General features: G+C 37.8%; 1 protein-coding gene across 1 annotated transcript in view; it reads right to left on the bottom strand.

The window, feature by feature from the left end:
• Positions 1–540: 540 nt before the first annotated feature.
• The window catches only part of PRUNE2 (prune homolog 2 with BCH domain), a 141564-nt gene continuing 118528 nt past the window's right edge, over positions 541–23576 (bottom strand). The window contains exons 12-21 of the mRNA XM_059834013.1: positions 22673–22873; positions 18501–18677; positions 13385–13487; positions 9574–9705; positions 9335–9421; positions 7017–7115; positions 4887–4922; positions 4327–4365; positions 2755–2802; positions 541–562 (exon numbers count right to left, since the gene is read on the bottom strand). Coding sequence (XP_059689996.1) covers positions 541–562; positions 2755–2802; positions 4327–4365; positions 4887–4922; positions 7017–7115; positions 9335–9421; positions 9574–9705; positions 13385–13487; positions 18501–18677; positions 22673–22873 — 944 coding nt within the window. The remainder of the gene's footprint in view (positions 563–2754; positions 2803–4326; positions 4366–4886; positions 4923–7016; positions 7116–9334; positions 9422–9573; positions 9706–13384; positions 13488–18500; positions 18678–22672; positions 22874–23576) is intronic.

The raw sequence follows: 23576 nt of genomic DNA on the forward strand, positions 1-23576 counted from the left end.
TTAAATGAACATGGAAAGACTTCTCAGACAGCACGAAACAGACAAATTCAAGAAAGTCCTGCATCATTTCTAGAATCATTTTTAAACAATAAAGTTGCTGCCGCTCTGTGACGCAACAAAGCTAACATTTATTGTAACAATAACTATTCTGTTCAGCTATGCATAAACATTAATATGCTGAAGACAAAAATGAAACAAAAATCCACATCCTCATGACTTGTTCATGAGGCACACTGTTGGTAAAATGGTATCCTCTTAAACAGAAATTGCACGCACACATAGAAACCAATGCTAGATGATACAGCTTTCCTAATGAAAACTCTATTTCTGAAAACAACACAAATAGCCAGGCTTAAAATCTGCTGTTTCCATGCCAACAGCATTGGCCCTTTTGGTCTCCTTGAATTGCTGAATGACACAGAAAAATCATAAACTGAACAAGATCAACCCAAATTGCCTATCGTACACCATGGTCATGGATGTCTGGGTGATGAAAATCCAAGTGAGGCCTCTTCTTCAAATGCCTGGCAACGATGCTTTTTATTTCAGTGTCATGTCAATGCTATATATTAAAGATAAAAAAAACAAACACAAAAGAACAACAACAAAAAATAAATCAGTGCTATGAAACATGTGGCTAGCCATTTCCCCAATCCTGAGCTCCGACAAAGTGTTGAGCATCCTCATCTCTCATTTACCTAAATGCGTTGATGTCAAATAATTTACACACATCCTATCTACTATATATGGAAAACACACACCTTAATAAGACCTGTTACTGTTTTAGTGAAATTAATAACTACATTCCCAGCAACTCCAATCTGAAGTAGACACCAGATGTGGAGAGATCCACTGGTGGCATGACACCACAGTGTGGCAATACAAGGGTGCCACTAAAAATGTTTCTAAGAGTATGGTTTTGCCATTTAGTGCAAAGCACATGTCATCAAATACTTTAGAAGCATTCTTTAGAATAAGAAGTTGTCATCATAAACATTGCATCAAAATACAATTTTCCTCACAGAATATATAACTATTTAAAGCACCTTCAATACTTATGAACTGTTACAGAACACACAGGATTCTTTCACTGTGAATTATTTCATAATGGATTTTTTTTAAAAGTCATGAGGAAGTACATGAAGTTGAACAAAATAGAACAAAAGAGAGGATGACAATAGACAAAAGCCTTTGGAATAGATATGAAAAAGACAACAGAAGCAAACTAAGATCTGGGCAGACTCCAGAGAGGTTTCAGCAGAAAGCATACAGAAGAAAAGTCTGTGTAAAACTGCTGTTACCATTGTGGAGGCATTCACATAGGAAATCCTATTTCTTGAAGAAATGAGACCAGAAATGAGTGATACCACCACAGGAAAATTATTGCCACTTCTGAAGACAGATTCATATTTATGCAGAGAAAATAAATAGCAGGATTTAGCATTAATTTGGCCTCAACTATGTTTATTTAAGCTAAATACAAATTATCTTCTCATATTGCTTTTTGGTGCCCAGCTTCTCTTTTGAGAAAAACAAGAAAATTTTTCAAGCCACAAAAAGACCAAAATCATAAATAAATAGTCTTTAACATGTTACTGATTTTCTGCTTTCATACTTTAAAAAACAGTTCTCATATTGACTCATTACAAAATAAACAGTATTTGAGATAAAAAACAAAAAGGTGCTCAGAGATATTATGTCAACTGCTCTAGGCATCAGGAATTTAGCTCCAGGATCTAACCTATGTAGTAATTTTACTAGAATAAAATTTTATTTTAAAAAAGTGAAAAGAAAAGCTCCATTTTATTTATGCATGTTTGCTACATGTACTTCTAATTATTTGTCTGCTTATTAATACTCACGTTATTGATGGAATCTTTTACTGAGGAGTTATGTTTACTATATGCTATTTCCTGAACAATATTCCAGTGTGAGACACCAGTGTCTTTCTACATACCAGTCATATGCGTAGGGACAGCAAAGTCCGCAGTCACTCCTCCCGTGTAAACACTCGGCAGGAATACACACACTGCTGCAATGGCTAGTCCTCCTGACATGCTATTCTAGCAAGGAACTGTTAGTGCTTGTGTGACAAACTACAATTACAAACGTCCTCACTGATGCATGCAGTAAGAGCAGTGCAGGATTTTCCACTTGCATGCTTCAGTTGTGGTATCAGAGGGAGGAACAGCATGCCAGAGGACTGACACATTCCCATTTCCAAGGGAACCAGTCCAGCTTTGAAAGGAAAAGGCATAAAGATAATGGAGATTTAATCAGGGAAATAACTGTGAAAGAAGCTGAGTAGCACAAAAAGCAAAGAGAAGGAAGACTTCAAGAGCACGAACCAGAAATCAAAGTAAAATATGAGACTTTTTAATCTCTGAATGAGAATGGCAAGTTTACCACTTTACTTTTAATTGACAATAATGAATGGGACCATCTTCACTGTGATCATGTTGCACTTTTTCTATCTGTTTTTTCACACAAGTTAACCTGAATATCCTCAGGCTAAGATTTCTATCTGTCTCTCCTTGAAATGGTCAAGGACACTTTAAACACATCTGTAATGCAAGTGAAATAAATCCTAACTTCAGTGCATTTTCTGCTTGCATATTTGAATAAAGTTCCTGAAAATAAGCATTTAGGCCTCCAAAAAAAGCTTTTTATGGAGTCTACCCAGCCTCAGTTCCTAGCAGCATGGTTGTAAAGCAATGTCAAAACGTAATGACAGTATTAGGCATAAATCCTTACTCCTGCTCCACTGAAGTCATTTCTGGATCATTTGAGAGGCAGCTAGTTCTGGGCACAAGGAAAAAGAGGTAGTAGTAAACATTTATTCCGTGTTTATTTCTTTCTCTTTTTAAAGATGAGATCAGTTTTGGGGGATGTAATAACTAACTGTAGTGAGTATCTTTGACAGCACAAACATACAAATGTTATTGATAGGAATGTAGTGAGCTTAGTGCCTGCGACACAAATTAGTTTGAGTAACAAATTTTTAAGCTATTTTTTTAAGCTGGGGAAGGGAAATGCACTACAGTGACTTCATACATCCAGCAATAACAATAATCAGTGATGCCTCATATGAATATTTAGTTCCCCTTTCACTTGCTATGCTGCAGCCTGCACTCTTTTAAATGAAAGGAGTAACAAGAAAGCAGCTTTCTTCCACAGAGTTTTCATTGTCATATACTACAATGCATTTGAAAATGTTTGAATACAAGGGATAGAAATTGCATTTCAAGGTTGGGTGGGCCTCTTTTCTTTTGTTTAACAAAATATTCCGGTGGTATCAGATAACTACTTATGTGAATTCATTGCTTCTGAGGCAGTCTAACTGCTAGAATCAAAAAGCAATGGCCAATGTTTTGGGTATTTCTCTGTGGTCGTTTTAAAAGCTAATCTCAGGAGAACCGGAGGGAAATGTGTACCACAAAAGAAGAAACTTTAGAAAAAACACAACAAAGAAGAAGTAGTACGATGAAAATTCTGAAGTGCACAAGCTAACGGAAGGAGACCGAAAAGAAACTTCAAAAACTCAAAATCTTTGGTTACAAAAACTGCAGGGAAAATGTCATACTAGAACCGACAGACACAGCTCCCTTCTCTGGAATCTTGTGTACAACACATACATGGAAAAAGTGCACTGGATACTTTCTAAGGTCTACTCAGTGAGTCAAGGATTGTGTCCTTCCAGTTAAGGATTTCTGTGCTACTTTACACCATACAGCCTCAGTATGATAAAGTCAAAGCACAGAGTTACGAGTTTAAAGCGTGTGATCATCAGCTGACACTGATTTTATTAAGTTACCATAGACAATATGATATCATCAGGTATTAATCCACTGGCCTATCTAACCAACACTGAAAAGACAGGAAAAGTTACCTACCTACCTTAACTGAGAATGAGGTATAATAGCTATCCCTAACTTAGTAAATTGTAAAAAATAATTTGTAAAAACACCTAAAAACTTCATGAATCATCTGACATAATGGGTGAATGGTAAAAAATGTTTAATGAATCATTTTAATGGAGTAAAAAAGTTATTTCAGTCCTCCTCATGACTGTAGAAACAGTCATGAAAAAATAGCAAAAATGGTTTTTATAGTGTAAGGGTATGATTATTCCTTACTGAGACCCAGCAGTACAAAAGCAGGCTGCTTACAGTGAGAGGGGAAGTCAATTCACCAATGTGGCAACTTACACAGTAATTGAAACTATGAGCTGATTGCTGTACCAAACACATAATGTACTACTGCATTCAATCTATTCCTGTGAAAAAGGTAAATACAATGCCAGCATCCAGCTGAAAGCTATCTTACTTAGCTGTTTCTGAAGTTTCCCTCAGCTCTTCATCCAGTCTGCACGAGTAAAAGTTATTGATACAAAGAAACAAAGAAGCAAGCAGAGCGTAAGAGAGAAGCAGAGCAATAGCAGAGCAAAGAACAAATACAGTGCATGCTTCTAAAAGAGGCACCCAGTATTATGCACTGACCCTAAAGCTCTTCAGTTCGGTATGATACCATTTATCCCTGTGCTCAAACCACCTTTAATTTGTACCTCCCTATTTAGCTCATTTGGAGGCAGAAACAGAAAAGCAGCAGGGATCTGAGGCATGCCCAGTGGACAGAGCTGAAAGCATTCAGTTGCTCTATCAGAGAGTATTAAACTCGCTGCAGCCTGGGCCAAGTCAAGGACGTTTACAGTTGAGTAAGTTTTATTTGCAAGGGAGGCTGATCTCAACAGCTTGAAGGGGAAAGTAAGGTTCCACATCATTGCAAGTTCTCTCTCATTCAGCTGTTGAGGTGGCCTGCAGGTGAAAGGCTGTCACACAGATGCACTCCATTATGAGCAGCAGCATGGGCTAGAAAGTAAGTTTTACCTCATTCTTCTCTTAACACACTTCTCTTCATCATACCTTACAAGATAAGAGTGGGTGAAGGAAGAGAAAAGATGTACAAGTTCATATGATACAACAGGCACATTGTATCCCACTTCAGTAAAAACTACCAAACAGCCACACAACCCAAATCCTGGCATAAGCCTGTCTACTTTCTAGAGGTGGGATTCCTCATGACCACAGGTGGTATTTCTGTTCTTGCCAGTGGAGCAACTATGACGCTAAAAGCTGAATTTTATTTTATTTTGCTACAGGAATCTTTCTCAACTTGCAGCAGAAGGGAAGCTATCAGTGGAACACTGCTCTTCTCCCTGTGGCATGGGAATAACCACCCACAGTGCCTTGAATGTGCACACCCACTAAATCTTCGTACCACAACATCTTGAAAATGCTTGCCATCAATGGGCACGCTTGTCACCTTTGGATTTTTTACTTCAGCAAAATCATAATCTCTCATCTGGCTGCTGATGACATGAAGTAGGCAGCTCCCTAAAATTTCTTAAGCTCCAAGTCCTAAAGTTTCTTTGGTACTGGTGCTGTGATCATTTCACCTTTGGTCTGAGAGGTGAATGGACTTTCCAAACAGTATTCAGTCTACAGGGAATAAAAGATTTGTGTAACACAGATGTATGTACTGCTACAGACAGTGTAACAGTAAAAGACAGCAGGGAAGCGGAGAGAGAAACACACTGAAGTATCAGGTTAAGATCTGTATCACAGGGAACTGTAAGAAATTAAAATGTTTACAGGAATCAAAAGAGGAAGGGAGGGAAGGAGGAAGGGATGGAAGGAGGATGAAAAAATTTTAGGGATGTTGAAAGATTCTGGACATGTCTTTATTAGGTGACCAACGACCTCTGTGCTCCACATTCTTACCATCACTCCAACTCTAAAGAAGTTAGGGCAGCAAATAAATTTGAGTGAAAGTCCCTATGATCCCTGATTTCACAACTATAATTTACTATTTTTACAAGTGCCACTGCAAGAACTGAGCTTCCCACTTGCTCCCTGGAATTAACACAAATATCAGAGCAGCCACCAGCTCAATGAAGGAAATTATGCTGCTTTCACACCAACTGTGAGGCAGGTGTGAAAACTCCTGCCTGGGTTGAAGAGATCCATGACAGCTGCAAAAGAACTGTTCTTAATACCTCGTCACTGACAAACCATAACGAAAAGACAATCATACTTGTGTAGCTACTCATCAAAATACTTTCTAGAACGGAATGTTTGCCTGTTCAAAACTTAGAACATTTGATAAAAAGAGTAATGAAAAAAAAGGCATTCCTGAACAGCATATCTTTTTAATAATGACCCAAATGAAAACCGTGATTGATTTCCAAGGTTTTCAGTCTTGGTATACCATTTCACTTTGTTGTTTTCAGGTCTGGAAAAAAGCCAGTTGAGGTGAGCAATTCAAATCAACTTCTTACAATTTTTTAATAGGTATCTTTCCTTTAGAAATACCTGCATTTAAAAAACCTTTACACATAAGAAGCAAGACTGAGACACTGTCTTTCAATGGTTCTGGGTTAAACCATGAAAAACAACAAGATAAGGAACGGTGAACCTATGGACTTTCAGTGGTTTTCTATTGAACAGGTTATCTTTGAATTATTGTTTCAGTTCAAAGCTCTGTATGACTAAAACTTAAAAACACTTTTACTTAAATAGTGGTAAAAGTTATGGAAAAATATAGCATAGGTGATACCTGTGGAAGGGTTAAACTTTTTTCCTATTTTCTTTCTGGGTTGCAATTAGTGAGTGAACAGACTGTTCCAAATCACATTATATAGTCATAGGGTTGATGAAGTAACTCTTGAGCCTGAAAGTTTTTCTTCATTTTACCAGCAGTATAATTTGGCCCAGTACAAAACCTTCCTCTTCCTATAAATATTGGTTCCCCTAGGAGTATATATTTATTGTGTTTTGTGTTTCCATTACACAGTGTTTTCCCACTTCTGAGTGGAATTTTTGTGGAACAACACACAAGCATTTGTAACAACATCAGGAATGGGCTTTCTAATTTTCTTACAGACTCTGAAACACTATTATTAGTTTGCGGAAATAGTTTCCGTTAGAATAAGTACATGCTTACTGTACATCACTTACTTGACAATACTGTCTGGTATGTGCACGTATTCCATTGGAATCATCTCACGAAGCTCCGCCAATGTGTTGACATACTGTATCTTACTGCTGAACTTAGAGCTGAAACACAGAAACAACATGTTAATTGAACTTCCCCCCAAAATCTTTTATGCTATATTAAAAAAAAAGAGAAGGCATGTACTTAATGTATTACATAATTAAGCATTTTGTTATTCATATTTCAATCACAGAGTTCAGCTGATCATGAGCATGCCAGAGTTCTAATGAGGCTGAAATCAAGTCTAGACCTTTTGCTGCTCCTTCCTTAGGCTGAATCACATTATTCAGGACATTATAAATTGTAATGCCTACGTACTATGCAATGCGATTAGTTTTACAGTTCGAAGGAGATGTATTAAAATTCTGAAAAGAATCAAACCCCCTACAGCATACTTACATGTAAAAAGAGATGGGAAGCATCCACTTAATGTGGTCATGATGAATTAACATCAAGTGATCATGATGAATTACATTTATATTTGACACTGATTCTCAATCAAACGTAATAAAACTGAACTTCCTCAGTTGTTTAGATGAGTACAGATCTGATTGTGTATGTGCATGTCTATTTTTGCTGCAGGGCCTTCTTATGAGGAAATACTTCCCTTGTTTATTTCAGCTGTGCTATATGATCACTTACTGTGTTTGAGAAATGATCACTCGGAAAAACGCTAAATTGTTCAGAAAACACACTTAAAAAAATAAGGCTATTCACTTGTCTAACCTGAATTATTTTATATGTATCAGCTTATGAGAAATCGATCTTTCTCATTTGGCTCATAAAGCAATTTTCCAAATTCAGCTCTGGTTGTATTTAGATACATCAGTGACAAGTGACATTGACAAATGCACATTGACTGTAAATGTTCTTAAGTGTAGGCCATGAAAACCAGAACATATTCTTCCTATTTACTGCTGATTTGGGGGTATGACCAGACAATATGCAGCCACTGAAACAGCTCTGAGCAGAAGGTTACTGCCCCTCCCCTTATCATACATATCTTCCTAATAAGGTAAAGTGAGACAACTGAAACAGGAATACATGAAGGTACTGTGAATAGTTGTTTAAGCTCATCCATCTTAATTTGTCTCTGTACCAGATTAGCATCACTAGGCACACATAAGGGAGCAAGCCAACGGTCATGTTTTAAGACGCATGAATGACTCAGAATTGTCCAGCCAAAGCCATGATAACATAGAGATAATTCTTAGCATTTTATCCAAAATGTTAATCATAGTCTGCATTATCTGAACTGCCAGCTAAAGTAAATTTCAGCAATCAACAATCACATAGAATCACAGAATCATTAAGGTTGGAAAAGACCTGTAAGATCATCAAGTCCAACCACCAACCCAACACCACCATGCCCACTAAACCATGTCCCACAATGCAATGTCCACACGTTCCTTGAACACTTCCAGTGATGGTGACTCCACCACCATCCTGGGCAGCCTGTTCCAGTGTTTCACCACTCTCTCAGTAAAGAAATTTTTCCTAATATCCAGCCTAAACCTCCCCTGGTGCAACTTGAGGCCGTTTCCTCTTGTTCTGTTGCTAGTCACTTGGGAGAAGAGACCAACAGCCACTTCTCTGCAACCCCCTTTCAGGTAATTGTAGAGAGCGATAATGTCTCCCCTCAGCCTCCTCTTCTCCAGGCTAAACAACCCCAGTTCCCTCAGCCGCTCCTCATAAGACTTGTGCTCCAGACCCCTCAGCAACTTCATCGCCCTTCTCTGGACACGCTCCAACAACTTGTGAGGTCTTCAAGGTCTGTAACGTTTCTTTGCTTTTTTACTAAACAAAGCATTATTTTTGGTGGCATTAAACCTTTTTTGGAACTGGAACTCCTATGCATTCAAACAGCTCTGGGTGGTGGCAGTCCTCTTGCATGAGCAGCAACTAATTTTTTTTAAACCCAGAATTGTAGCTTAATCTTGTCCTGTAGCTAGGAGTTTTTTTATGAGCTGATTATTATTACATGCAGACCCCTTTTCTACATGCATTTTAGCTGGGCTTGGAACGAAGACAATTTAAGGGACTGAATTCCCAGTTCTGCATACACATACAGGTTTACGATATCGTGCCTGTGATGTCTGCAACTAGATACTCATATAAATAACAGGGTTTTTTCCACTCACTTTAGGAAAGTCAACTGCAACTGCCAAAATCCCAACATGAACTGTTTCATCTTCAGTGGAAGATTAACAGCAATGTTTGATGATTTAGGGTGCTTCTGTGTTCTTAAGGACATAGAAAATCACTGGTATTCACTACATACCTTATAAAAGGTCGTGTCACAGCCAGAATTGTCCTGATAAACCATGATGGATGAACAATTATAAATGATTTCAGATTCTTCCGTAATCTAAGTAAAAAAGAAATGGTTTCTTAAAAAACAAAAAAACCACAGAACATACAGAAACATCATACACAGTGAACACTGTCATTCAGGGGAGTAACAGAAATGGACATTTTTTAAAATAACGGCTGTGGATCAGAAAGGAAAATACTACTCACCGTCGATCAATCATCTGGTAACATTTTTTCATCCAACCCAATCCAGGCATCCTCCTTCTTGGTGTTGCTCCATTCAAGTAGACAATCATATAGTCTTCAGCTACCATCAGCTCTAAGGTACTGATTACATAGCTGATAAAAGTACAGAAGTAATTGAGCACATACTTTACATTATCCACTTAAGCCCAAACTAAATCAGACTACTAGGTATAAATCAAGGCAGCCTAAGCAATTTATGACAAGACAGTGTTTTCTTTTCCTTTAAACCAAAGCAAACATTTAGCACTGGTTGTCACACTACCTGTAGATGTATAACTAGAAAACCAGAATCTTATTTGCATCTTCAGAAATAAGCGGTTTCCTTACAAAGAGACAGTTTCATAGTGAGTTTTCAAATCTTACAGGTGACTTTGCTTTTTCTTAAAAAATAATGAGATTTTGCAAGAGAGAGCATGGCAGGACCATGTGACGTTCCAGGAACTTCTGAAATTAACTGTTGAGAAAATTCTCTTCCCTATTGATTGTCATGTTTGTTCAATGCCAAAATAATAAGGGTCAGGGGAAGATAACTTGTCTATAATTTTTGTGATCCTCACACTACCGTTACTGAGTTTGTGACTGCCGACTGCAAACACTTTAAATCTCAAGGCTAATAAAACTTGTCCATCAACCTGCCTTTTGATGGGACAGAGTACTCCATGGCATCACTTCATTTTGTGAGCAAAACACTCCAAACACTCATTAAATTCCTCAGCTCAGCAATGATAATTCAGACAGAACAGTGCTCTTGGGGCCAAACTCACCCTACCTAGAAGAGCACAGTACTCAGTCAAATGAAAGGGTAGCTTTAAATTCTTCTCTGCGACTATGTATGCAGATGCTCCGCTCAGTAGTCCCTACCTCACTTGGGAGTTGTTCATCACAGGAATGTTTAAATTGTTCCCTCTACTATCCAGCCCCAAGGCATGTCTATGTAAAAACTACAGTGAAAAATCACCAGTCACACCTTAAAAATCTGGATGCTTGAGTGCCCTCACTACAAAAGGCAGCTCTATCCCTGAACATAATGGACCCTTTCACAGGTGTATGGGAATGACTCACAGCCTAATCTGACCCTTAAATTCCTTAAGATGCAGTTTCTTGAAAAGAATAGTGGGAAATCTAGTTCTCACCGAAGAGAGTGATATTTTACCTGGGCATAAAGTAGGCAGCCATTAACTGACCAGTTCCATGCATTTGAAAAATTCCATCTAAATCACTACTCACTCAATACTTTTCACTGCTCTCTTTCTCACCTTGCAGTTGTGCATTCCCTGCTTTTGCCTGACATTTGAAAAGGCTCATGTCTAACAGTAAAATATCAAAGCGAGGGATTGTATGGATAGTCTGATACTAAAAGCTTAATTTAACTGAACCTACCTATTTGACAAGTTATAAAATTAGCCCTTCCCATAGGGCACAACATCTAGTGCTTTAAAGGCATTTGACACTGAAACATACAGAAAAGTGTGTATAAGTACCTCTCAAAACGCTACAAGCCTCTCAGATACAGAAACAGAGACAGTCTGAAAAATGTCTATTTTTGCCTAGGTAAAGGGAATTGTGAATATTATGAATATGCAGTTATAATAAGAATAATCGTGCATACTTCTCATCAGGAATAAGAGGAGTATCACAACAAAAAGAAATCTCTGCTAGTTTTTTAGTCAGATCTCACTTATCTCATATACTTTCACTCAACAGCTCTTATTCACTGTGGGTTGAATTAGACCATTCACCATTTTAGGGATGCTGAGCTCTCTTTCAAACCTTACCAAACTGGTAATTTCTTACTATTTGGTAATAATGGTAATTTCTTCATTATTTGAAAAGATGGACAGACTTTTTCTCATTTACCAGAATAATTCAGTCACTCTGAAAGCAAAAAGTGCTGGGTTTGATTTTCAAAGTGTAGTTTTTCAAGTTGTGATTCTTTTAAAAAACTTTTAAACTCTAGACTGTATCAGGCAGCCACAAATGAAACAGCAGTATTTTCTGTGTGATTCTGCATCATCTAGAAGAAGTGCTGTAGAAGATGCTGTCTCAAGAGTTTTGGCTCAAACCCAACTCTTTAAAGACAGTTTTACAGGACTAGTCAAGGTAACAAATCGGAACAAGGTAGTTGGAAATGTGAAGGGAATCCAGAAGGGAAAGTAACTGCAAAACTCAGGAACAATTGAGGACGGTTGTCAATCAGAAACTAGAGGTGGCTTATATACTGCAAGTGCACGATTATCTATCAGAAACATGCTGTATAAAAATGAGAAGGGATTTAGTGATTTGCAGGTCTGTCCAGACCCTTATATAATTCAATAGTAAAGAATTCACAAATATTTAAATATATCAGTTATTCAATATGGTGTAAACTGTTGCACTCCCTCTATTTCAATGCAATTAATAGACCTACAACTGAAAGAAAGGGGTGATCTGACTTTCCCTTTTCTTGTTGTCTTACAGAGAACCAACAGTCTACAAGCCTTAAAATAAGCCTAAGGTTCACAACCAACCTGAACTCTCTCTCATACTACTACCCCAGAAAAAGAGAGCGAGTTATAAAATTGAGTTTGGCAATATCCTCAAGTGATGTGGAAAAGTCTCTTAAGGCTTGAAAAGCCTTTCTCTGCAAAGTCCATTTACCACTAGCTCTATCTATGAACAAAGGTCTTGGGTGAAGTCAAAGAACAACTATTTAATGTCAATCACAGTTACACTCAGCTTTGCTCCCTAGTTATCAAGTTAAAACCACTGTAGTAATTCCTCCCTTCTAAATTGCTGGGCATTGTGTAAATCAGTTACTGTAGATGACAAGGGATTCTTAGAGGCTGTACCAAACAAATGCTAGCAGTTGGTCTGACCTGGAATTAAAGCACTCAATCTCATTTTTCACACGTAGACAACACAATGTTGAAGGCATTGTCTGTCACCACGTGCATCTTCAAGGACCGGAGTTTTAAGGAGACTGGGTCCGTGCTTTTGGTGCCTCATAGCTGCAAATGGCAAAGGCCAGGCCTCTGCTGGCTTTAGAAATGACTTAGTGGGTTTTAGCACAGAAAACACTGGAATGATTAATTTTTTAACAGATGTGAGTGGAAGTAGCTGGGGGCACTTCTGGGGAATGCTGCCTTCACAATTTTTGGCTGCCAAACCAAGTGAGTGATTTTCCTGTGATAAATTTGGGTTCATGTGGCCGAATTTGTGACCTGCCCAGCTGGCCCCTGCCACTTACAACTGAATCAGAAGCAGCTGGAGGCAGGAAAAATACTTAGAGCTGTTTGTGTCAACAACTGTCATTTATCCTGTATTTTTAAAACAAGTGTCACAAAATGGTCCTGTGACTCCTAAATACAGCATGTATTTATGATATACAGTGATACATCATGATAACAGATAATAAACAATGAACAGTGAAAATCAGTCTGGTGGCCTAAGTCCCTGCTGATTGTTCTCAGAAAGGGCTGGAAATCACTAGTGAAACTGTAACAATTGCAGACCCAAGAAACTGAAGATACTGCATTCCTTGACATTTAGGGAGATGCTACAGTCAGATCTGGTCCTGACAAATATGCCTTAATTTGGGAGGGTGAGTAGGTAAAGAATACCAAAATAATACTCCATTGAGTATTTTATCTAAAACAGTTAATTTCCTTGTCATTCAGATCACTCACCATCTAATGGCCAAAACTACCTCTTAATTAAAGGCAGGTTATCTCTCACTACATAATTATGTGTACTAACTCAAAAGACTCTGTCACATTGCTCACATATCACTCACAGGAAAAGATTTTCCATGACATAGTTGTAATCAGTTCGACCGCTGTCTGGCAAGAAGCATGCTGCAAACACAATGATAGCATTCAGACCATCACCATAGTATCCTGTGGAAAAAAGGAAAAGGCGTTTTTATCTTTGTCAAAGGCTCTTAACACGATAAATTTAAAAAGAAATCTCAAAGTCCTGGAGTAGAGTTCTACTGCTGAAGAAGACCAAAAATGTACGAACTATCATTAAGTGATAAGGAAGTAGGATACTCAGTTATGTTGAATTCCTGAAAAACACACTTAGCACAACTATTAGTAAACTTTTCATACGCACCAGCAAAAAAACCTTGTAAGTAATACAATCTTATCTGAACTCCTGGTTCATTACATCTCTATAGCAATCATGCACTGAATGCTCACCTTAGACTGAGGAATAAGGGGCTAAAGAAAATATGCTACATTTATTATGCTGCATCTTTTGAATGAGGTTTCACAAAGTCTCACAATCCAATCTCAGTTGGCTTGTGCAACTCCAAGGGCCTCACGATATTACAATTATGACTGCATCCCACTATACATTAAAAGCTTCTGGGGATCAGATAAATCCTTTGCTGCAAGTTTTGTATGAAATACTTTTTTACCTTGGACACTCCAATTGTTCAATACTGGCATTCTCTGGGCTGCACCACTGCCTAATGACAGCTGTAAACCCTCAAAGCTGCCACATTACCGTTCAGGGGTCCAGGACAGTTGCTTGTTACTCAAAATATTCTTTTTCTCATGATGGATTAATGCTCGTTAATCTTCTCTACAATCCTTTGCAGCTGCTACAGATATCTCTATTTTTAATAATACACACAAAATACTCCTACATTTCAGTTGAAAGTTTAAAAGATACATGCAATGAGGAGGCAATTTATAAAGATGCTGTAGAAATGGTTGTAGGTAGATAGCACTAATGACAGAGAGGTAGATAACACTAATAGCACAGAGGTAGAAGCTGGATATACTTAGAGAACAACTTGAAAGCTTTTCAAAAGAGGCTAGGAGAAACTAGCCATGAGGAAGAGATGATAATGTTTGTGAAGGAAACCCTGAATGTCCCTCGGAGATAGAAACAATTTCCTGGCAAAATTAAAGGATAATACCAGCACCTATACAACACTTTCATAAGGATTTTAAGACTTTTACAGTGCTTTTTGGATACTAGAGAGCGGTATCCAAGCCTAACTCAAATGCTCATAGAACTTGCATTGTAGCCAGCCAAGCAAAGCAAAATTCTCTATGGAAAGACAGAGATAATATACAATCCACCTGTGCTAACCAAGGAAGAGTGAGAAACTAGTTTGTTTTCTCCTTTCTCACTCAACACCTAAGCTGAGTCTCAGCTAGCTGAAATAAGGAGAAGATGTCAAAGATGTAATTTCTTACACCACTTTGTAGAGATTTTCAAAGAATCCAGAATCCCTGATAAAATGTGTGCTTCAAGGCCCTTGCCCATGAAGTCTTCCGTGCCAAGGAGAACCACAGCTGATTAATCTCAACACTATTCCAGAGGCACTCTCTGTTTAGGGCTCTCAGAAAAACACCACTGCTTCCCCAGTTACAAAGGGGAGCAAAAGAAGGATAAGTCTCTGAGAGAAAAATGTGCATGTCAGAAGTAAGTGTCCTGCCTTGAGCCATATTGTTTCAAATCAAGGCTTGGCAAAGCAACCTCTTGAAGGATTATGTTGGACTTTTTTCTTTCTGAATTTTATCTGGTAGATTTGACTAAATATAATGCATTGGATAAGATGAGAATACATATTGTTGATGGTAACACCAACATCGAGTTGAGAATGCTAGCTAGACTAGACCTCATCCACTGAAGAATCATTTGGACACTGCAGGAAGATTTCTGTCCTTAGCCTTAACTCCATCCTTCCATGATCTTGGCATCTCTTGTCTTCCCAGCACTGTGAAGTAGCTTTTTTCCTGGCTCTCAGAGGCCAAAGGCCAGCTAATCTACAGCTGGGCTTCCAGAGCTAGAGAAGCCACTGTACAACGGCAGCCCAGCATACGTCCACTGTCTTCTCCAATCCCACAGTGCAGCGTGGCTCTCCATCCTGCTGGAGGACTTGGAGAGGCAGAAGAGCTCAGTATTAGGGTTTGAGTTCAAGCCAAAGGGCAATGTGGATATAACCACTTTAAACCATATGTCATGGCATGGTGTGTCATAGCTCCAGCTCATGCTAGGATCCAGTAAACATGAACAGCATATGTATAGATTTACATATGGCTTATTGACTTTCCTGTCCCAGTGAAGATGTCAAGGTCAAATTCAAAGAGTAGCATTGCACTTAAGAGTTTGACATGAAGGAATATACCAGTCTTCTCAAAAGAAACAAAGAAAAAAGAACTCCACCTCCCACGCTCATCACTTAATACTATTCTCTGTTACGTTTCCATCTTCTCAGTAGACCCACACATTTCACCTATCCCATCCTAGCTCATCCCTCAGCTAAATCATTATGGAATAAAGCAGTATTTCTTTGCCCCTCAGCTTCACAAATAGGGAGGAGATTTCCTTCCTTCCATAAGTTTAAAAAACCTTAAATGACTTTTAGGACAATTTATATCATGCTGCCGTAAAACAATCTGTCCAGCTTGGCAGCCAGAGCACATTGTGGCAGGTGTGTCCACTAGATTACACAACACAGTTTGCAGTTCATGTAAAGCAAAATTATCATATGCAGATGCCACCTAGCAGCACACAGAAGAAAAACCCACAGATAAGTCTAAGCCACTTTTTCTTACACATGCTTGTAGACAAGGAATGTTCACCCAAGGGAGAAGTGCTTTTTAACTCATCACTAGAAGCCAGTAAAAGCCATTTGCCCAAATTCACAGTCAGCCTATGCAAACAGACAGATCTCTAAGAAATTTCTCCATCAACGTGTGTGGAAGGCAATCTCACACCTAGACTGCCAAGTCTACTCTCCCCTTTCTTATTTTGTGGCTACCATCTAGATTCTGCATTTGGTGTTATCTGTCATTTGGCAGAGAGGAATGTTCAATAGATCATTGAATCATGAAGAGATGCTTGACCTGACTTCCAATTAACTAATTTTAGCCAGAATCTTGAGGAAAGATTCCTGGCCCTCTAAAGCACTCCAAAGATACTAAAGTATTGCCAAAGGGAACATCATACAGAATAGGCCTAGCCACCATAATGCAGAAACTGTTCAAGCTGTCCAAAGTTTTCCCATGACCCATGCATAGAAATGATTTTGTTTCCACATCTTCAGTCTGCCACTTCATAAACACAGAATTTAATCCAGTCCTTATCTTGCTAGATTTCAGGTAGAACTTCCAATTTAGCCAGTGGCGGGCTAAAACTTACTGTTACATCTCACACCGTTTCTTTTCGATGGCAAAGTTACTGACCAGCGCCCATTCAAAAGTAAAGGAAACATAATGTTCTTTATCTTAGATTTGAGTGATCTAACAAAACAAGATGTCAGACATGTAAAATTTGAATCCTGATTATTTCGCACTGAGAGCTGAGCTGAATGACCTACACTCCCATTGGTAACTGTGCATTATTATGTACTTCATAGTTGCCATCAGAGATGTCTGCCACTGGAACTAGTCGCTGTTCAACAGTCAAACAGTGCTCAAGTAAGAGCTACTCCTCCACTCACTAAAATGGACTGGTATTTATTTTTCATAAAAGCTGGTATAAATGTATATATCAGCATCTAGTAGGAACTGTACATGATAGTTTTCACCACAAATGTACCTAGACTAGTTTACAGCATACAAAAAAATATAAATAAACACCATTAGCAAGGCCTCAACATATTTTATGTTTGTTTCCTAAATTATGCCATCTGTGTCTGTTTGCTAAACTGTGTCTGAGGTGTCATAACATTCATAAATCTTTGACGGTGGTGCTATAGTGGGAAAATGCTTGGAGGTTTAAACATCTTTATTAATCCCTACTAAACCTTCTGCACACTGGCCACTGTGAACATGTGTAAGCTAGCATTTAGCTGCTTTTCATGTAAATGTGCAAATTTGAGGACCACATCCTCAGATAATATAATTAACAATAATTTATTTATGTCACTTTCACCAGATAGAGATTAAACACTGAAAATATACTGGAAACAATGGTTTACCATTAAACAATGTTACAGATCCACCACACTGTGGCAGAAGCACCCTCATATAAACTCACAAATCTTACCTCTGAGATGCTAAATTACCTGCCTCAGTTTTTGCAGGAATAGATTATCTCATCCTTACTTAACACCTTACTTAACAGCTGGCAAACAGTGTCCCCCAAACATATAGAATCCAAAGATAATCTAAACCTGAGCCACCAAGGAAAAGGCTTTGTTTCATTTTCTTCCTTCAATATCTATAGTAATATTTATCCATTTGAATTAATTTATGCTGAAGTGTGCTAGTAACAACAGAACTACAAATTCTCTGAGGAGGTTAGGGAGCAGATGAGCACAGGAGACAATATAGCAAGCACATAAGGTCATTCTCCTACTTCAAATGTTTTCTTTGATATGCTATTTGATAATCATTAATGAATTACGTGAAGAAAACCATAAACGAATTGCTGGTGAAATGCTATCTGCTGACAACTATAAATGGCAGAAAAATAACGTAAGGAGCTTAGTCAGACGAATGGAAGCCCCAGGGAAAACTGTATTTTTTTTCTTTTGCCACTCTACTTGTTTAGATCTGTGCACCCACGCACATCATTCAGCAAATCACAGAGCACTATACCTCCTTGTGGAGAAGTTTTTGGCAAAATCCACAGAATAAATTTTTCAAATTTTTTTTTCTGTAAGACAGAAGTTTTTTTCCTTAGTCAAAGACAGTTTTAGCCTACAATGACCAGATTGTTACTGACACATGTATGTCAGTTTATTTTTGAATTTGCTTTGTATTTAGAATACTCATTAGTCATTGCCACACTGAATTGAAAGCTAGGTTGATTTCAGCTATGGTTGAAAAATAAAATCTCTGCCTTTGCCAGTATGATAATTGAACTAAAATAGAAATAAATCATGCTCAATAAAGCATGACTTTTTAACATAAATCTAAAAAATACATTCAGGGTTTTCCTACCTCCATGTGAAATGACCTTTTTGTATGGTTCAATGACTTTCATATCAATTCTTTGTTCTTGTTCTCCAATAACCACCGTTCTCCATAACCTGTTGTCCTCTCTCTCCTCTTCAGCAGTGTACTCTGGAATTGATTCAGACTCCTCCTGGGAAGCATCCTTAGTGGCAGTCTGCTCTTCTGAAACATAAAATTGTATCTATTACATCTTCCTGTAAAAGCTCTAAATATTTTCTCTGTAACATACGTTTGAAATGGATGACTGAAATCAGCTGGATTTTTACAGCACTCTCCTGGATCTGCGCTGGTATAAATAAGAGCAGAATTTGATGATCTAACAATCAGTAAAGGAGAAGTTTCCTTTTTTAAAAACTTTTCATCATTATAAACATAAAAAGACCAGTGGTAATTATCACTATGCAGAATACTGCCAAGGGATTTTTGCATTTTTGCATCCAGTTAGTAAAACTGATGAGCTGCTCACTAGAGGTACTGCATTGTAGGTCTTCAAAAATCTTTGTGTTGCAGGTATGAGACCTATACTAAAAAGCAAAATAGGGAACTAAAAGTGAACCCAGGGTTGCTTCTTGTGTAGAGAGGAATTACCAAAGAGCTACAGCTTCTCAACTTTTTCCCAGTTTGTCTCCAATCTCTTCACATCTGGCACCAGCAAATATAAAGAATGCCCATCTTCCTCTGTTTCGGTCATGAGATAATGCTGACTCCTCATATAAGCACGGTATTCGCCACCCCCAGGGCCTTTTGGTTGAGGATAAATACCAATTCCCTCCCAGAGGTGAAGTACAGAGCAGCCAGGCAATCTCACCTGTTTATACCAGCACCCGTGAGAGAACAGGTACATGTAGTCCACGGACACAATGATCGCAATAAATAAGCTGCACGGCTGACAAGAGACTATGAAGTCTCATCGCACAGCCCCTCTGGTGGATACTCTTAGTTTCAGAAAAGCTGTGAAGTAATTAACAAAATCTACATTTCCATTGCACATTGATGAGATGGCTCTTAACAACTTAACTGCATTCCAGTTTTTCAAAATTAATGGCTGGTTACAGAGAAAGTGACATAAAAAGTGATTCCATACACAGCTGGAATTATTTCATTTCCTTCTTTGGTTATTGTTAAAACGTACTGTTTTTTCCGTGGGAAAAAAGAAATCCCTCTTTTGTACTATTATTCTTGCGGAAGCACCTTTGCCTTGTGTGCATGTGCATATTATATGTTTATCTTCATAGCAAAGATTCTATACATTTTATGCATTACACACATTTGAAGTAAGCAAATAAAATTGACTGTTCTTTTTAAGGTATTATTCTGGCTCTGCAGTCATAAGTAAGAGCAAAATTTGATCATGTAATTCAATAAGCGAGGTAACAGTAAATAAAGATATAGTGGGATACATAATGACATACATGTGTGTACATAAAAAGCTGATCAGACATCTTATTTGAAAATATCAGAGAGATCTATGGGAGTTAAGAATAAACTAAAAGAAGTGATTTTAATTGACAACAAGAAAAAAAGAACACAATGTTTCATGGACGTCCTGAAATCTTTCTATGTCTTGGTTTATCTTTGGATGCCTCTTCGATTAATGCCGCTTCTTGAACTACTCCCACAAATGGAAGTATATGACCCTTAAAAAATACCAGTTTACCGTAAGAATTAAATCAATAATCTTTATGAAATCAGGAATAAGATAGTATCCGGTGAATATACCACATATATCTACACACATAGAACCTCTGTGCACATAAACATACATGTACCGATTATTTATTTGTAAAACCAATTTCTGCATTAAAACCTATCAATAATTCCACCAAATGTGTTAGGAATATCAAGTTCCTCAAAACACAATAAAAAAGCTTTGAACTTTTTTAAAAAAATATATATTAGTTTGAGCACACATTTGCTGTTACAGTAGGACTAATGAAGTCTGAATGTCTACTGTTGTCTGTCTTGTATTTTCTGTCCCTAATTCAAAGTATTATTAGTAAATAAGTCAGGTGCTAGTTTAAGACAAGTACTTTAGTATTTCTGCTCTCATCTATTTTCTTGCACATTGCAGTTGTGATGATTCTTCTTCATCATTCTTTTAAACAAATGGGTTTCATTAGTTCTTGTATTATAGAGCCATCGGTTTTCCAGCAATGAGGTGGACGTCTGAATCATCACAACAGTCTTGCTTTTCTCAGTTGCCTTTTGTAGTTCAAATGAACCTTCAGCAGTCTGAGCATGACAAGCTAATAATCACTGTTCTCTACAGTCTCAAAAGCTACGCCTTCTCAGTATTTACTTCCCTGGGTTTGGCACAACAGTCTAGAAACACTGATCTGTGGGAGATTATGAGTGCTGGTAACAGCAGAGTGCATACTGGTTAACAGTAGAGTGACAAATGTACAAAGATAACAAAGGCTATTTATCACGCAAATAAACCGTCCTGCACTAGTTCTTATGACTATACTCTTAGCTATCAGATTCATGTAATATATAGCCTACTTATTTTATTGCCAGCTTATTTTGATAAAAAGTTATTTTTTTCTTTTTTCTACTCTCTGTTCCTGGCTCATCTCAATGGAGCACATTTTGCTGATTAAGCACGTCTAAAATCAAAATGCACAACTGTAAAAATGTCACCAAAACCACAGGCACCTTGAGTTCTTTATCACTTAGGAGCTCAGGGAAACTAGTCCAACTTTAGCAATTGAACAAGTCATCACATCTAGAAAGCAGCAAAAAAAGCTGGGGAGAAATGCCTGCTATAAATAGAACTGCCACCAAAATCACTGGAGTTTAATTTATTTACTTGAGGGCTTAAAAGCAAAATCTGTTCCACTGCAGACAGAGATTTGTGCTCTCACACAGGGGTCATAACAGTCTAAAACTGCAAGCACACGCTGCTCTAGTGTGAGCGTGTGCACACGTGTGTGTTAGTTTTAACCTTTGCTACGAAATATTATAAACATCAAGCAACTCATCACTATGCTCTGCACCTACCCATAAAGAAATCGGCCTTCTAATGAGAAGTGACATTAGAGACACTCATGCATGATTGAGTACACAGTAATGCCTCTTTGGCAATATCACTTAAACTGATGCAACTGTTCTTGTATGCTCAAAAGAGCATACAATTTTTAAATTATAGTGATCTCACTAGCAATAGAGAATTTAAATGCAAGGGAAAAATCAGTGTAAAGTGATCCATTTTTAAAGTTTCTTACTGTTGTAGATTGTAAAATGGTCACACTCATTTTCTCCTCAAATAGCTTATGATCTTTATGTATTTACATTAGTGAATACAGTTCTTATATGGTTCTTAAGGTACTAGCAAGGAATGAGTGTTAACACCCTTTTGTACATCATGAGGGTAAGTAAATTGAGTGAGACAGTGTAAAACACTTTTACACCACATGAGAGAAAAACATTAATATGTGAAGGAAGAGTGAAGTATTCATTGCACACTTCAGGGTGTATCTATACCATACAACTAGCCCTGCTGAACAAGCATATTTAAATTGGTGGAATGAGGAATTCTGTTGTTCCATCACCTGAGCTAGCTTTATCATGCCATGTACACACCTTCCATGTCTCAGCTTTCCAGCCATCCATGGGGATAAAAAAAGACCTTTCTCACTAACCGAAGACCTCTCTCACCACACTGTGTCTACTTCATTTACACACTGCAAGGTCTTTGGTGCAGCTTATGTCAGCCAACACATTTTGCACAAGGGTATATCCCTAAGTATTACTGATGTAACTGTAATCTAGGGCTGGCCAGAGCTGCACAAAGGTGCAGTTAGCTATAGTGTTCTCTACAACAGAGAGCAACTTTCTCCTTCTTGAACAACTCTTTTCAGACAAGTCCTATGGCACTGGACAAACAGGGGACTTTGAATTTGATTCAGTCTAGGTAGCTCTTCTTATTTTATTTGATCAGCTGTACTATGTGTTTCTGCAGTCCGCATAAGTAGAAATGTATTACTTTACACAGGGGAAGAAAGGTTAAAAAATAGCAGACAGTAAAAATATCTGGACATCTAGCATTAATTCTCACGTGCTTTAACCATACTCATAGCCTGATAGAGGGGAGGCTGGTCGTGTAAGCAGTAACAAAAGAAACAGATGAACTCTACATTTACAATCTAGAACATTACCTTGTCCAGTGTATTCAAAAGAGTCTGCTTCATCAGGAGTGTCAAGGTCATCTACATTGATGTCAATTTCATCCGGCGTATCCAAATTGTCATCAGAAAGTACAGACCCTTCACTTCGGTCCAAAGAGAGGTTGATATTTGGAGCAGTGAGCTTTATCCTTCTGGGATGGGAACCGTTAAGATCAAGAGAATTGGGAGGTTCTGAAAAAAGAGAAAGAAAATAAGAACTTTATCTCCTCCACATATAATTCATCTCCCAGATATTTAAGAATCACCTTCAAACACATTGGGACAGATCAATTCTAATAACACCAAGCCATTTAAGACCACCTAACATAAAACACAAATATCAACATTAAAGTTTAAAGAAACAAAACAAGCATCTTGGCAGGTGTAGCTGGGAGCTCTTAAGTTATGCAAAATCCAGATTCACTTTTTTGCAACCATCAGACGAAAATCAAGCCTTGGACATGCTCTGACCTACAATGTTTAAGAATTTAAAGAGCAATATAATTTGAGTTACGAACCAGGGTATTGTTGAACCCTGGAAAAATTCATGACAGTGAAAATCCCCTGTAAATATTTGTTTTCTTATGCATTTCGTCATATCCAAATGGTGCTGATTTGCAAGCAGCATCATCTTTAGCTTTAACTATACAATATCTCATTCAAAACAGTAACAGACATAAAAATACCTCTGAGTCTCTTAATCAGTCTTAAATAAAAGTAGTCTTCAACAAGACAAAAGCTAGGTATGGTTTTGCCCCTTGCCACTGCATTGTGTGGCACATTTCAAGCTGTTCTGTCTGAAGTATTCTAATGCTAACTTAGTTCACTTAGGCAGTAGTCAAATACAAGATAAATAATAGAGACTACTTAAACTTCACAAGGACTAAATTAGTGA

This window comes from Gavia stellata, chromosome Z (assembly GCF_030936135.1).
Source record: "Gavia stellata isolate bGavSte3 chromosome Z, bGavSte3.hap2, whole genome shotgun sequence".
In the NCBI taxonomy this organism is placed as follows: Eukaryota; Metazoa; Chordata; class Aves; order Gaviiformes; family Gaviidae; genus Gavia; species Gavia stellata.